Here is a 16708-nt window from a genome sequence, read left to right on the forward strand (position 1 = left end):
TTGGGCTCTATCCAATGAGTACTCACGGGTACCCATAATAGATTTATTTTGTCATTACTTTCCATACTATAGATGATTTAAGGTATTTTTTTATATTACAAAATAAATGCATCTTATATAAAATTCTTCAATTTTTCATATAAATTATTGATTGGATCTTAAAATGAGCTATTCTTCTAAAAATTTATTATTTTTAATAAAGATAAATTTTTGTTTTTGAAAAAAACATTAATTTTTATCTTTAGTATAACAAATTATAACTAAGTTAATAATTTTATTGATAATATGTTAATTTTTTTTAAAGGAATTTTGTTTCTATAATGATGTGATTTTTTTTTTCTCATTTAATTCTTGAGAACCGAAACCGATGTGTACTTATGATTTTTGACAGTTTCGGTTCCGATTCCATTTATTTTGGAATCAGACTTGAAACCTATAAGAATCGCAACTGAACTAAATATTATGATTATGGTTCTAAGTTCCTAAAGAACCGAACTGGAATCGACCCATTGACACCCCTAACTACGACAGATAATAATGCCCCATAATCTTTATAAGATTTGAAAATCTAAAATTAAGATTTGTGAGAGACGATGTGTGAGTAGGAGATAGAAATTTTCTCTCTTATGGCTTACCTCATTTTACAAAATCCTAGTTCCATCATCGGAGTAGAGGATTGTTGACACCAAAATTTTCTTCAAAATGCCCTCAAAATACATTTAAACCTATCAATTATTTGCGTCTTAGGTAATTTATCAAAATTACAAAATAGTTTTTTAATCTTTAATCTTATAATGAGATAATGCCAATATAAAGAAAAATTCCCTAATTAATATTTTAAATTATTAAAATACCCTCACAATATATTTAACTATTAACTATAATATAAAATTGTATTATCTATTTAAAATTCTAAATAATTATTTAAATAAATCTTAAACTTACATAAACCCTAATTTGATAATACACATGTGGGTTTTTGCATGTCACCTACTACTAGCATGCTTTTAAATCTTCGATACTGAGATGACTTACTCGAGTCATCTTGATATCACAGCATCTTAGGATTCCCATATCTCACGAGATGAGCGATGCAACTTGGACGATATTTTGAAAATCTCAATCAAGTAAGTAAAATTCATCCGAATCAATTAGGATTGTGTATATTTTAATTAAAATAATTATTATTTTTAGAATATTAATATTTATTATCTAAATAAAATATGAATTCATGATTAAACATTTTCTAATCTAACTTGTTTCATAAAATTATTTATAATCATTTTTATATAATATACACGAATAAATATTTGAAAATCGAGTTAAATGCTTTATGTTGTCCATAGACAAGTTGCCAACTCGGTCTTATTCACAAAGGAGACGCGATGTCAAGCCGAGTTTTGAAACATGAATACTAGTGATTTATGTGAGTTGGGTAGTGCTTGCATTTTATTTGAATGATTTTTGCTAACTGTCTAATCATTCGACATATTGTATAAATGACATAAATAATAGAGAGAAAATTTCTCTTTCCTACTTACATGTATTTTACCATATATTTTAATTTTAAGATTTTAAATCTTAAAAAAAGTCATTAGACACACATGAATTATCACATTGACAATAGGACAATCTTCTAGATTTCATGAAAAAACTCATATTAAAATAAATAAAAATTTTGGAACTCGATTCAAGGTGTTGAAAATAGATGATTATTAAAAATTAAAATTAAATATTATTTTTTTAAGTTCATAAAATTTCATCCTCTATAACACGCCGTTGCAACGGATCGTTTTTTATTTTTTTAATACCACAAGATGATGTGATGAGGAAATTTCATTTTTCTACTTTGTGCATGACTGAGAAATTCTCTCTTATTGCTTATGTCATTTGCGCCATATGTCAAACGGCTGTTGGGCTGTGAGAAAAAAATAAATAAATAACAAAGCAAGGCAATTGTATAAACAAACCTAAAATTTGATTTTTCCCAAGAAATCTGACTAATAAAACAGCTAGAAAAACTAACAGTAAACTGTATAAACACCAACCACCAAAAAACAGTTAAAGAGTAGGCAAAGCAAGGCAATGCAGACATCAACCCAAAAATGGGAAGTAAGTCTCAGCATTGCTGCCACTCTAGTCTCCTTAGCAGAGAATTGCACCACCATGAGAGACCTCAAGCGAATTTACGCTCGGGCCATCCGCACAGGCCTCCATTTTCACACTCTTGTCCTCGCGAAAATGCTGAGGTTCGCTGCTGTCTCCCCTTGGGTGACTTGCAATTTGCCCACCACCTTTTCAATCAAATGCCTCAACCAAATACTTTCTTTTACAATACTCTTATTAGAGGTTATTCAAAGAGTCATATCCCTTCAAATTCAATTTCCTTATTCAATCAAATGAGATATAATTCGGTGGACCCTGATGGGTTCACCTTCACATTCCTTCTCAAAGCGCGTTCGAGGATGAAATTGAGTTTTTCATTGATTATGGAGGCAGATGAGATCCATGGGCAGGTCGTAAAGTTCGGGTTTAGTTCGCATTTGTTTGTTCAAAATGCATTAATTCATCTCTACGCTACAAGAGGAGTTCCAGGTGTGGCTCATCGGGTGTTCGATGAGACATTGGATCCTGATGTTGTGTCGTGGTCAGGGTTGGTGGTTGCACATGTGAAAGCCCATGAATTGGATGAAGCGCGGCATATCTTTGATAGGATGCCGGAGAGGGATGTGGTTTCGTGGACTTCGATGATTTCAGGGTATTCTCAAGCAAGGCGTTCGATGGAGGCATTGGGGTTGTTTGGGGAAATGCGGAAAGAGGGTGTTAGACCGGATGAAGTCACGATGGTTAGTGTAATCTTGGCTTGCACGAATCTAGGAGACTTGGAAGCGGGATTGAATGTCCACCGTTACATCGATGAGAATGGGTTTGGTTGGATGATCTCACTCTGCAATGCTCTGATTGACATGTATGCCAAGTGTGGTTGTGTTGACGGGGCAAAACGTGTTTTTCAGAAGATGGGAAGGAAGAGCTTGATCACTTGGAATTCAATGATCTCTGCCTTTGCAAATCATGGGAACGTAGAAGATGCGGTAGGTTTGTTCCATGAAATGGCCAAATCGAGAGTGAGACCCGATGGTGTGACATTTCTGGCCTTATTGATTGCCTACACACACAAGGGATGGGTCGAAGAAGGGTACCGGTTGTTTGAGAGTATGAGGAACAACTATGGAATTGAGGCGGGTATTGAACATTATGGTTGCATGGTGGACATGTTAGGTCGGGCGGGGCAGTTGGAGGAGGCGTATAAATTGATCATAGAAATGCCAATTCCATGCAACGATGTGGTATGGGGAGCATTACTTGGTGCTTGTAGGATTTACGGTGATGTAGGTATGGGAGAACGGGTAGTGAAGAAGCTATTAGAACTAAAGCCAGATGAAGGAGGATACTACATTCTTCTCTGTGATATATACGTTGCTGCGGGTCGGCGAGTTGAAGCCATCGAAATGAGACGAACCATGAAAGCCATGGGAGCAAAGAAGACACCGGGGTGCAGTTGGGTTGGCGCATAAGACCTACCATTGGAGTTATAGAGGTGCTCCACTGAATTGCCTTGGGCCCACAATGATATGGGGAATCTTTACAAGATTTTGGACTTGCAGGTAAAAATTGTCCACTATCCGTTTCAAGTATTTTACAACTCCACAAATATGTCTCTCTGTCTCTTATCCTTCATTGTTCAATATTCATAGAAGTGGTGTGTAGAAGATGAATCTCCCTCGAGTGTTTTTTTCTTCACGGGTTCTCTTTTCCTGTTTATACGTGTCACAAACAGTTACACAAGATGAATGTGACAAGGGTGATGTGATGTTCTTGGACTCATCTAGTAATGTAAAGGCTGCTAGCGAACAAATGCCATTGTCGAAATATCAGGTTCTTGCTTTGGAAATAGTCATTTTCTCTTTATCTATTAGTATCCGAAGTCACTATACATCCTCCTCTTTCTCATCATCATCAAAACCTTATCCCGAATTTTTTTGGTTGGTTGAACAAGTTATGTTCCTTCATTCAATTCTATCTAAAGCCAATCTTTTGGTAATTCAAGTGTTTTTACATCAACTCTCACTACCTCAAACCATGTCCTTCGTTCATGGTCTTCTCCAACGTGTGAATATTATCTGACGTGTAAATTTCTTATGAAATGGGGTGTTCTTGTCACATAGCTTTATTTATTGTCAAAAGTTTAGTATTAAGGATTGCTACTACATGTTTTTGGAAGCATTTGCTTTGTTCATCTTTCTGAACCTTCTTATGGGAAATAGGATGAATCAAGTTCCATTCATCACAACTTTTACTTTAGTCACACCATTTAATGATCAAACTCTTGACACAAGAGCATCCTATTAAGGTTTCCATGTATGTTATTTTCCAACTTTTCCATTTTTGCAGAGCGTGTTGTATGTTTCACATATATGAAGCCTTTCCCAAACCCAAAACATCAAATATAACTATCTAGAATGGGTAAGATTGAAATTTGCTCAAGCTATGTTTCACTTTATGGTGCTTTCCATGATCATTATTAGGACTTACCTTAATTGCAAGAGAGGACCACATTCATATTTTTCGTGGGAAACAGATTATAAGCAAACGTCACTCCTACTTCCAATGAACGTTTTTTTTTCGGTTTCATGCTCCAAACAATCCCTGGTGAGAGTGGTTCATGTTGGTTTCCTGACCCGGCCTCACGAGTCAAGAATACTGATTCGAAAAGCTTCATAATCTTTAAAGCCTTATCCCTGTATGGAGAAAAAGATGTTCCTCTATCATCTTGCACTCTCCATTCATCTGTTCTACTACTAACTCAATCATGCACAATAGAGAGTAGCAAATTTTAGACATGGGATCCAAGCATCTGCCGAGTTAGAAAAAAACGATTGACTTATGTACGGTGCAGGATTATGTAGCTGAGGACCTGAAGAGCATTGCTGGTTTTGAACCTCCTCCGTCCATGGATCCAAGCTATAACAACTTACAACCTTGGTTTGGAGGACTATGCCAAGGAGCCATCTTTAGTCCCACGATGCCTACAGATGATGCTGTTCAATGTGCCATCATCCTGCATGGACAACCATTCTTCTTTGTCGAGACAGCAACATGCATGCAGTACTTAACCATCTCTGTAAGTGCAGAAAGCGAGGTCTGATCAGTCTGCATTGTCACTTGATTCAACACTCCATTTTCTTGCAAATTCATCTACTGTAGAATTCTCTTGTCGAGTCACATATCACCTCGAATGAAGAATCTTAACTTTCTGATCTGGAGCTAAAACTTGGGCAGCTAGGACAGATCATGGTTAAGAGACAGAAAGAGTGCATATTTTAGTTATGGTTCATGTATTACTAATGCTTCATTTAAGTTACAGTTGCATCTCATTCATCTCTTTCTGAAAAATTATAGATGACACATTGTTCAAATTATTGAATTTTATGTGAGTACATGAAACAAACATGTTTATTTAAGCCAAAAGAGACTTAATAAAGTTGAAACTTGGCACTTGTCAAGATGGCTGAGGTGGCAAAACCGTGCCACCACATTCAAAGAAAACCCATCACTCCAGAGAATTATTCGTGTTGGTATGAGTTGAAGGTGGCATCCCAGGAAGCAAAATGGGTATGTCGATTAAGAGAATCCATTTATTTTTGGAGAAGATTTTGCTCGGCATCCACACAGGCAACAAGTAAGACAGCCTCAATGCCGATTAACGCCCAAATAGCTGTCTTGGTCCAATCAGGCCCAAAATCACAGAATTTTTTTTTTTTTTGCTTGAAAGTTGAATAGTTAAACAGTTCGTTTAGATTAATTTTAAAAAATTACTTTAGAAAGTTAAAAAAAAAAAAAATTAAAGGCATCTAGTTTGTATTTTCTAAAAGTTACTCTCTCTCAAAACTACCTTTTTTCATAGTTACTTTCTACTTCGTCTTCAAACACAGGGCCTTACGAATCTTGACCCTCATTCAGAGAGGATAATAGAATCTAATACCTAGAGAATCATTCTTAAAACCCATATTTTACCGAAACCATCAAGTTCGTCATGTCCTATAAACTAGGCATGCAATGATGAATTTAGTAGGCCTGTCAATGGATAGCTGAAATCCGAATTCGAAAAATCCGATATTATCCAAAATTTTCGAATATTGAATTTGGATAGTTTTGAATATCCGATAGCATTTCAGATACGAATTTGGTTATTGATGAATTCGATTCGATAATATCCAATCCGAAAATGATAATAAATAAATATTATTTTATTTTAATTTTAAAATAAATGAATCTGTTTTTAGGGTTAGAACTTAGAAGTTCTATCGAAGTCGAACCGATTACAGACCTTAGCCCGACAAACCCTTCTAATGGAGAGAGACCGATCATTGAAAAGGTTAAGAAGCCAAGTTCTGTAACCTTTCTTTCGTTCTCTCCCAATGAAGCAGAATCCAAGCTCTCAAACCCTTCTAATGTCGAGAGGCCCATCGTTGTAAAGGTTAAGAGTCCAAGTCACGTAACCCCTATTTCGTTCTCTCCCAGTGATTCAGATTATGGGTCCAAACCCTCTAAAATAAAAATCGTCAAAAAGAAGGTAATTTTTTTTGCCTTTTTGAACATTTTTTTTATATGTTTGATTTTCGAATCTGTTTTACGATTTTTCATTTATTTTCCATCTCGACTAGTGGGAATTACAGATTTTAAGCGATTTTTTATTCTTTTTTAGTTGAAAATTTATAACTTTTTGCGATTCTAGAGTAATTTTTCTTAATTTCTAGTTGAAAATTGCTAAAAGTTGAGATCTGTGAAAACTTGATATACAGAATGGGACTGGGGTGGTGTTCGAAAAAGTTGGTGTGACAATAGAATTTTTTAAAATAAAATTCGGATAATTTTCGAATAGTAAATAAGTTTAAGATAATTTTCGAATAGTAAATAAATTTTGGATAAATTTTGGATGATTTTCGAATTCGATTTGCAATCAGAATCGAATCGGATATCCGATAATTTATTCGGATACGAATTCGAATATTAGTTAGTGATATCTGATCGGATTCGAATTCAAATTTGGATATAGCACTATCCGATTGGATATCTATCTGTTGACAGCCCTAGAATTTAGTACACCTTTAGCTCACATACACACATGCAAGCATGCATATATACAAAGAGGTAAATTCGGTCGGAGGAACTCTTTTAAGCAGCAAAACCCAATAAAGTGGGGAAAGCACACAAACATTATACACACATTCAAGTAGTTCAAACAAATCCTCCCAAAATGTCTTGAAAATGCTTAATTGTAGTAACAAACAAGGAACCCATGTTTCCATTTATTTACTAGCAACTCATGAAATGGGTATCAATCCCATTTATAGGGTGGATGTCGTTCTTTGCTAGTGCTTGCGATGGTGATGATGTTGGTGATGGTGTTGGGGTTGGGGCTGGTGATGATGTTGGTGGCGGTGACGCTGCTTTTCCTCGTCGTCGTCGTCGTCAAAGTCATCTCCCTGCCAATTTCATTTGCAATACGTGAAATTTTTATTTTTTAATTAATTCAATAGGCAACCCATTCTCGGTTGTCATATTGATTATAATAAGCATCGTCGCATATGAGTTGTGACCTTTTCTTAGAGAGCTGCTATTGACACCCCAACTTTTACTTATTACACCTCCAATTAACAATAAAGAAAACAAATGGTCAAGGATAAGTAAAGGTTGGGGTGCCAATAGAAGATCTCTTTCTTTCTTTTTCTTCTTTTCTAGATTTCTAATTTTTGGGGTTTAAGATTTTATATGAACCTAATCATAATTGTAAGCAACTACAAGTGTTATAATATTTTGTAATGTTGAGATTATAATTTGAGCCAAACCTTTGTAAAGTTTGATGAGTATGTTTTAATCTTTAATTGGAGTGTGATAAATAAATTTAAAAAATTGGGGTGCCAAAAGCAGTTCTATTTTCTTATCATAGGCAGCTAAAATTCACCACAACTTAGTTGACCAAAGCAATAACTATTCCACATCCACAAAATATATCATATTATCACCCCATCAATGAGATTGAACATTCCCAACAAATAAGTGAAGGAAAATGAAATGAGATGAATCAAGAATGAAGGTTTAGAACAAGAAACATCGTAAACCAATATGGACTGAAACACCAGAAAAAATATGATTAATCTCAATATGACAATGTACAAACATACATGATATCTAATTTTTATTTTATTTATTGTATATTTTAGAGAGTTGCTATTGCCACACCAATTCCTATGTAAATCACCAAAGAATTGAACATAATTGGTGTGGCAATAATAGCTCTCATATTTTATATATAATCTGCATATAAAACAATTTTTGTTTTCTTCTTTTTGGTTTAAATGGACATTATTAAACTACTGTTTTAAGTAACCAACTCGATAAAATAGTATAAGAGGATCCAACCACTAATCTTGTCTGCCTCATGAAGTGGACCATTATTCACCAATTGAAATGGAATGATTTTTAAAAAATAAAAATAAAAATAAATAAATAAATAAAACCTAGGTTGAAGGCGTGTTTTTGAACAACCAAAATTTGACAACCTTCGTCCCATATGCATTAGAAGTTTCTTGACTGGGTTGATTTTTTGTGAGAATTCATCCCATTCTAAAACTTCTAATCCCATCAAAAGTGGTTTACAAATTGAAGAATCACAGAAAGTCAATTTTTATCGTTAAATTGTAAACCGCTTTTGATGGGGTAAGAAGTTTCAAAATTCGCTCAGTTTTTTGTGAGAGTGGTCTCGTCACCATAAAGATAATCCTCACCAAAAATCAGCCCATTTCGAAACTACTAAACCATATGGAATAAAGGTTGTCAAATTTTGGTTGTCCCCCAATCCCAACTATATATAGGTATATGGATTTACTTTAAAAATTAACAAAAACAAAAACCTTCATGTAAAAGAAACTAACATGATCATATTAGATGACCCCAACGAGCATTCGAATCACAAACTCCAAAAATCATGAAATTATAGATCAGTACTTGACAAGTTTAGGAACTGTAGATATGTGCTCCTCGGGATATGCGGTTCCCTCGAGATATACTTCAAAAAAAAATATTAGGGAAGTGCAGCCGTGTATCCCAAGGAGTGCAGATCTATGGTTTTGTCACGTCAGGATAGTCGATTGAGTTTGCCACGTGGGGTAGTCAAATTATCACGACTCTGGAATAAAGGGTGTTTTACAAAAGAGTAATGATTTTTTGACTCCCCTACATGGCATACTCAAAATACTCTCCTGATATGGCATGTGCTAGAACCATAGATTTTTTTCCTCGGGATACATAACTACACATATTTATGGGGATGTGCATATGTGTATCCTGAGGCATAGAATCTATGGTTCTAGCACATGCCACATAAGGAGAGTATTTTGAGTATGGACTCTTTACCAAAGAATAATGATGAATGCATGCGGTTTTGGGTGCGCGGCTTATGTGATACAGGCACAAACCATCTTTTTCTTGTGTATCCCGAAGAAAAAATCTATGGTTCTGTGCCCCTTCCACATTAGCCGCTTACCAACAACGTATCCAAAACCGCGTGCATTCATTCATCACGACTCTTTACCAAAACATGCCTTAAAAATTTTCAATTTTCCAAAAATAGAGTAGAGTATTCATTTTAATTCGAAAACAATAAATTACTGTTTTCAGAATTTAAACATTTTAGTTTAAAGTGGGGAAAAAAATTTTAAATGTTTCATAAAACAATTTTTTTAATTTTAATGGTTTACTAAAATTGAAGTGGAGGAAAATAATTATTGTCTTATAAATAGAAATCTTTTACCAAATTTAACCAATATGTTTTAATTCCAAAAATAGTAATTTACCATTTCAGAATTAAAATGAATAGTCTACTATTTCGGAAATTTTCAATTTTTCTCTCCTTTTTTTTTTTTTTCTGGGAATTCCCCTTGAATAAAATCTAGTGTAAATTACACTTTGAACCCCTGTAGTTTGGAATAATTCCATTTTGACCCCTTAATGTTTTGACAATTGCACTTACCTCCCTTATCATTAAGGGGTTAAAATTCAGATGTTATTTTATTATTTTACCCACTTATTTTTTTATTAAAAAAATAAATTTTAAAACAAAAAATTAAAATACCCCCCTCTAAGCATTCATTGAACCCATTTTTTTCACAAGCATATTTTTATTTATAAAATGGAATAACATTTTAAAAAGGACAAATGGTTTTTTATAAAAAGAACTTAACAGTTAGGTTGACGGCAATTAACTCTAACGGAGTTAGGTGCAATTATCAAAACATTAAGGGGGTCAAAATGAAATTACACCAAACTACAGGGTGTCAAAGTGTAATTTACCCTAAAATCTACCACCCCAAAAAGAAATAAAATAATGATTCATGTAGAAGAAGAAACCAAGGTTTAAAAATGTCCTAATTGATTGAATGTTTCGCCTAATTTAAAAAATAAAAAAATAAATAAATAGATAAAAAATGCAGTATCGATCAAAACAAACCAACAAATATAATTATAATCAACTCAAAAAATAGAATTTAAAAATAAAAATAAAAAAGGAAAAAAAAAACAAATCACTCACATGTTTGTGGCGACCATAGCTTTCTCCTTCATAACTCCTCTCTTGATACCTCTTATGTTCTTCTTCACGAATGGGCCTTCCATAGTTGTCCCTTCGATGCTCCTCTACTTCCGTCCTCCCATAATTCGGCGTACCATACGCCGCCCTCCTCATCTCCTCAACCTCCTCTAGCTCCTTATAACCGGGTCTACCGTAACTCTCTATTTCCGTCCTCCTCCCACCCAACCCATACTCCTCATCCGGCCGCCCATAACCCGAAATGGGCACATCCGGACCATGACCAGTACCTGTTCGAAACCCGTAATCGGGCTGCGGATTGGGTCTTCCCTGTTGTAAGTCGTAACTGGGAGCGGGACCGGGAGCGGGAAAGGGAACGGGTCTGGGTCTGGGTTTGGGTCGGGTATAGCTATTATATTCTGTCCGGATGGCTTCGGCTTTGTAAGCACAGGGTTCGCAGTGGGATTTGTAGTGGGGTCTATCAACGTTAATGTTGGACGGTGAGGATGAAGAGTTAGGATAGCAGATCTCACGTGAAGGTCGAAGAGGGCGGCCGAAGGTGAGAGCGATATCGTATCCGCCTCTGTAATCGTACTCGCACTCGCCAGAGTCAACTGGGTTGTGGTCTCTTGGTGGGTACGCCATTTCCATAGCTTTGGATTTTGGAGGTCTGGTTTGGTGTTGACCAGTGAAGAGAGAATGGGAGATGGCTGAGATGGAGAAATATTTATAGGAGGGCTTTGTTAAAAGCCATTGAATTTGTCATGAATATCGAAACTGCCCCCAATAGATTCATTTGACTATGAACCATTTCTTTGACCGAGTTCTCGACCCACTTGTGAAAAATATTAGATTATTCATTTTAATTCTAAAAATAATAAATTATTATATTTAGAGATTAAAACATAGATTGTTGTATTTGCACCTACCATTTGATGTAAGTACAAAAGGGGTGCTCATTGGATAGGGCCAAATCGAGAACTGAGCCGAATCAAAGTATTTTGGATTGATTTGATTCATTTTTTAGTTCATCGATTTGGTTCTGGTTGCACAAGATTTTATATAAGAATCTAAATAATTCTTTTTGTTGTAAATAATTTTTTTTTTCCTTTCCTAAAATCATAGGATCTCAACTCTCAAAACTTGTATATATATGTACTTCCTTGACTCTCAATGAAATAAGAAAATCTGCTCTCTATTTTTTAGTGTTTCTCTCAAATCTGACATCATTTTATCATGTTATCAGAACGGGTCTTTCTCTCGTCTATGTCATTCAGTTCATATCTCCATGTGTTTTAACTTAGTTCGACCCACACTTGTAGGACCGTGTTGAATTTAGTTGTTCATCACAGATGGTTACATGAGATAACAGAGAACAAAATAATAAAAATCTTAGAAAGTAAGGGTCGATCCATAGAAACAATATTGATTCAAAACTTTAACTTAGAACGATTAAGATTTAACGTAACCAATAAAAATATATTTGTTGAAGATTAAACTATTTGAAATATAGTAAAAATAGCCAGAGATGAGATCACAATGTAAAAAAGGCTTAGATCAATCAAATCCACCAGAAACGATAATCATAGACAATATTGGCTGTGTTTGATCCTTTTTTATCTTGATAAAATCAACAATCTAATATTGTAGGTTGGAAGATTAATTTAATAGAAGCACAAATATTCACTTGAAAGTTATGATTACTTTTAAACCGATAGATCATAAATAACTAACTTAAACTATCAAAAACTAAACATGATTTAACTTGACCTAATCTAAGTTTAAATCATCGAAATTTATGGTAATCCAAAATAGTTTTTACTAACTATCAATTAAAAGTAAGTCATATAACGTTTGTGGATTCGCTAGAGATGCTAGTTCCTCCGATTCTGGCCCTAGCGAGGGTGCCTTGTGAGCAATGTTTACTATAGTATCATTTTGAAGAAATCGAAATCTTCCATGTATATATCAAAATTCTCACTAAAAATAAGTATTTTATGCTTCATAACAATTAAAATATGGACAAATAAAACATAGATCATCTATTCATAGTCATCTTGCTCCAGCTTCCTCGACCTCTTTAATGGAGGGTCTAGCCATAAATCATCACAAGAACAACAAAAACAAATAAAGAAATAAAATAGAAAATGTAAGAAATAATCTTCTTTTATTGATCTTGAATTGAATGTAGTTGTTGTTCCTCCGATTACAAAGTTTGAAAAGAAACTAAAGACAGAAATTAAAACTAAACTGAGAATGGAGAGATGGAAAGAGAGATGAATCTTTCTTGCTTGGTTTGGTCTCTATTTATAAAGTTAAATTTACGTTTGTCATGAATCTAAAATGTCCATAATATCCATAAATCCAAATCCTAATTGTTTGCATGCTCCTTTAGTAGCCAACACACCAACGCAAAATCTCCAAGTAATCACTGTCATAGTCGCATCGCCATAACCATTCATCGTGTTGCATCTATACTGGACCTATGGTTATGAGTTTTGGGCTAGGTCTTTGTGATGAGCTTTCTCTTTATTCCAGTTTTGTTCTTTTATTTGTCATGCTTTAAACCTACCATAATAAATAGCCAAAAATCACAAATAATTCAAAAATAATGATAAGCATAGACTAATGAATGCATTATGTATGATTAGGGGATTTTAACATATATTTATCTTCAAAGTCTCTGTAAATCAGGCCTTAGAAACGACTTTCTAGGCCCTGATCATTAGTCCCACATCAGACACTCATTGCCTTATTTCTCTCATGGGGGGAGGGGGGTGTTGGAAAACCATAAGATTATTGGGTCATATCCAGTACATTCATTAACTTTCTTGATCTAAAAGAAGATTGTAGATAAGTATTCCTATTACACAGGATTTTAGATAAAGATCTAGATATTTCTTTTAGCTGTAAATTAGTTTTACCTTGCCTAAAATAATGGGATCTCAGCTCCCAAAACTTGTATATATGTACTTCATTGACTCTCAATGTAAACAAGAAAATATGTTCTCAATTTTTTAGTATTTCTCTTAAATCTAACGTCATTTTATCATATTCTAACAAATTTAGTCACCAATCTAAGTGATCTAAATGACATGGCCCTAACCATCTAATGAGTTTCAATTTTGGAAAAATCACTCATGTTATTAAGAAGATAATTGAGATTATAGAGGTGTTAATATTATATTGTCAATGTCATTATCTTAGTTGCATCTTTTGACTGAAATCATTGATGGTTCTGGATTTTTTAGTTGTAAAATTTGATAATTGGTGTTTTGATATATATGTTTAAGAGTCTTGAAAACTAAACCAAACTGAATTAAGGATGGTTTGACTTGATTCGATTTTAGAGGGTAATAGATTCAATTCCGCTTTTGAATTTGTAGAACCAATCAAGTTTGGTTCGATTCTAATTTTGCCCCCAACCCAAACCAAATCATGTGCACCCCTGCTTCATGGTAAGAAGATGAAGTGAACATTTCACATTCTTACATTGTCAATCAATTTCATCGTTCTGAAACTTCTAAGACCAAAATTTCAACAAATTACAATAATGGAAGTAAGTTTCTACCTAAAACTTCATTTTTTTTTAATGAATACACCATCGAATCATGATTTCAATAGAAATGAAATGGTGAACTCAAAACAAACTCAGTGAACTAATAAGTTAAATGAACAATTCAAGAAAATGTTGAAATAGAGACATGCAAACTTTTATTTTGGATTGTGTCTATGGCAACAGGCCAGTGTCGACATGTAATAGGCCATCTCGATAGATACCTATCAACATGACTTAAGCCATGTCAAATCTCATCTATGGACAGGCAATTGCTTGGAAATAGTTCTTTGTGTCGATATTTTGACATCTGACATGGCTTAGTCCATTTTGATAGAACCCTATCGAGATGGCTTAAGGCATGTTGAATGCCACCTATCAACATAGACCATTATTTTAGGCACTACTTCCGGCATAGGTCACTATTTTTCTGAGTTTAATTTCCATAAAAGACAATAGAAAATAGTAGAAAACAAAGAAAAAAAAAAACCTTAAAACATAATAGAAGGTTGTGGTTGTTGGTTTGCCAATAGGGGAGATGAAAATGATCGAAAAAAGATGAAGTCGAGTATTCCAAAAAGTACATGGAATGGATAGGTGCACTTAATAGAAGAGGTGTATATATTAAAGTGTTGTAACTTATTAAGATGTACCGATAACAACGGTGCAGTTATGTCAACTGGTGGGTGTAATAAGAACTACTCTTAAAAACATTTTAAGTGGGGAAAATTTTACTGTTTAATAAAATAGTAAATAGTTTTTCACTTAAATTTTAATAAAATAGTTTTAAAAAAAATTCTACCTTACGCAATACTAATTTTTTTTTCCATTTACATAAAATGAGTGATTTTGACATACCCTTAAGTTATGGTGAATATTTGAGATACCACTATATTTTGAAACTTCTGACATGTCCCTTGACCTTAATCTTTTCTTATAGATTAATGAAAAATATCCTAAATACCCTCATCTTCAATATCTAGTAAAAAAACAACTGAAAATTTCAAGATCTTAAACTTCTATAATGAATTTCACTTTTAATCTATTCAGACTCATTTTCAACCTCGCAAAATTTCATCCCAATATTTGAAAGTTGAAGTAGATATAACCTCAGGGTGGAAGATGAAGCTAAAAAAAATTTACCCAAAAAATTAAAAGAAGAGAATGACATTTAAGTCATTTTCATTAGTCTATTAGAGTAGACCTTAGGTAAAGGAGGCATGTCATCAAATTTCAAAATAGAAAATGATATCTCAAATATGAGGAGGGGTATTATCTAAATGGCAACTTTACCAAAACATGCATGAAATATCGATTATTTACCAAATCGATAAACTGTAGTAATTATTTTCAAAATTTTTTTTTTTTTACAAATCTAAATTACCACCAAAAATTGTGGTTAGAAAATGGAAATGCATCCATATCGCTTGACTGATTGCTTCGTGATCCTGAATGAGATAATTGAGGGTTATGAATCAAGAAAGTCGATCTATATGACGTAATTAAAGAGCATACTATCTGATAACTTGAGCGTTAACGCTGTGCACAACAAGCTTTTAAGCCTTAATCAAGTGATAATGGATGCACGTCTAGGGGCATTCCCTTGGGAAGCTGTCCGGGCCTCTTAAGAGGACCCGATTAATCTTTGAAGCACGTGCAGTCTCCTCCCCCCAAACACACCGTGTAATTTCTGAGATAAATACCCGAGGGTGGCCCTTAAGGGATGATTCAAACTCAAAACCTCTACTTCTTGAGGCGTAGTCTTTGGCCATCTCACCAATCCTTTGGGTAAATCTTGTTTTCAATGTTGTAAGTTTTCAAATCTTGGCCAGGGGCCTTTGGTTTCACACTCCTCCTTTTGTTGATTAACATAGATTCCAATCTCGTAGGTTTTTAATTTCAAGTTAGGTCTTGGTCTCATAACCTCCCCAAGATAATAAATAAAAAAAACCTTGTTTCTAAAATGCTTGAAAATTGGATGGTATTTGACACCCTAGATGATCCCTACCATAAAAGAATGTACTTTGGGATTGTGGATTTCATGTTAACATGTAATTGATGATGAGATTTAAAAAGATCAACGACCACGATGGCTTGAAATCAAGGAGATGTGAATGTGTCAGTAACGATATCTATGGGAGTCTCGATCCATATTCAAATTCGCCATACCTACATTCACCCGGGTCTGAGTTTTGGTCTTTTTTTTTTTTTTGGGGGGGGGGGGGGGGGGGGGGGCTGAGGTCTAATTAGATTTTTTTGGGTTTAATGGACTTGATTGGAGTTGCCACTTAGTTGTATAAATTAGGAATCGATTTTGATTCTGAATTCTAGGTAAGGGTACTGAAATTAGGCATTACCACCACCACCAAGGTTTAGATGGTTTTTTAAACATGTATATTATAAAATAAGTGAGAAACAATTCAAATGACAAGAAACCCATAAATAAATAAATAAAACCAAAGATAGTTGGGAAAACAGGCTTGGCGGCACCATGGCCCATGTGG

At 34.3% G+C, this 16708-nt stretch overlaps 1 protein-coding gene and 1 pseudogene across 2 annotated transcripts; one reads left to right on the top strand and one right to left on the bottom strand.

Annotated features, from left to right (window-relative positions):
• Window positions 1-1808: 1808 nt before the first annotated feature.
• LOC147405842 (pentatricopeptide repeat-containing protein At5g66520 pseudogene) lies at window positions 1809-5576 on the top strand (annotated as a pseudogene). Its single transcript, XR_015176115.1, has 2 exons — window positions 1809-3665; window positions 4958-5576. The product of XR_015176115.1 is annotated as a pentatricopeptide repeat-containing protein At5g66520 pseudogene (transcript).
• A 1641-nt stretch (window positions 5577-7217) lies between these two features.
• Window positions 7218-11331, bottom strand: LOC147405843 (uncharacterized protein At5g39570-like). The gene is made up of 2 exons (XM_086433703.1): window positions 10652-11331; window positions 7218-7547 (listed from the first exon to the last, which is right to left on the bottom strand). The coding sequence occupies exons 1-2, from the start codon at window positions 11297-11299 to the stop codon at window positions 7434-7436; spliced, it is 762 nt and encodes a 253-aa protein (XP_086289829.1). The 5' UTR covers window positions 11300-11331; the 3' UTR covers window positions 7218-7433.
• Between the last annotated feature and the right edge of the window lie 5377 nt (window positions 11332-16708).

This window comes from Akebia trifoliata, chromosome 3 (assembly GCF_017979445.1).
Source record: "Akebia trifoliata isolate Shusen 1 chromosome 3, ASM1797944v1, whole genome shotgun sequence".
Taxonomy (NCBI): Eukaryota; Viridiplantae; Streptophyta; class Magnoliopsida; order Ranunculales; family Lardizabalaceae; genus Akebia; species Akebia trifoliata.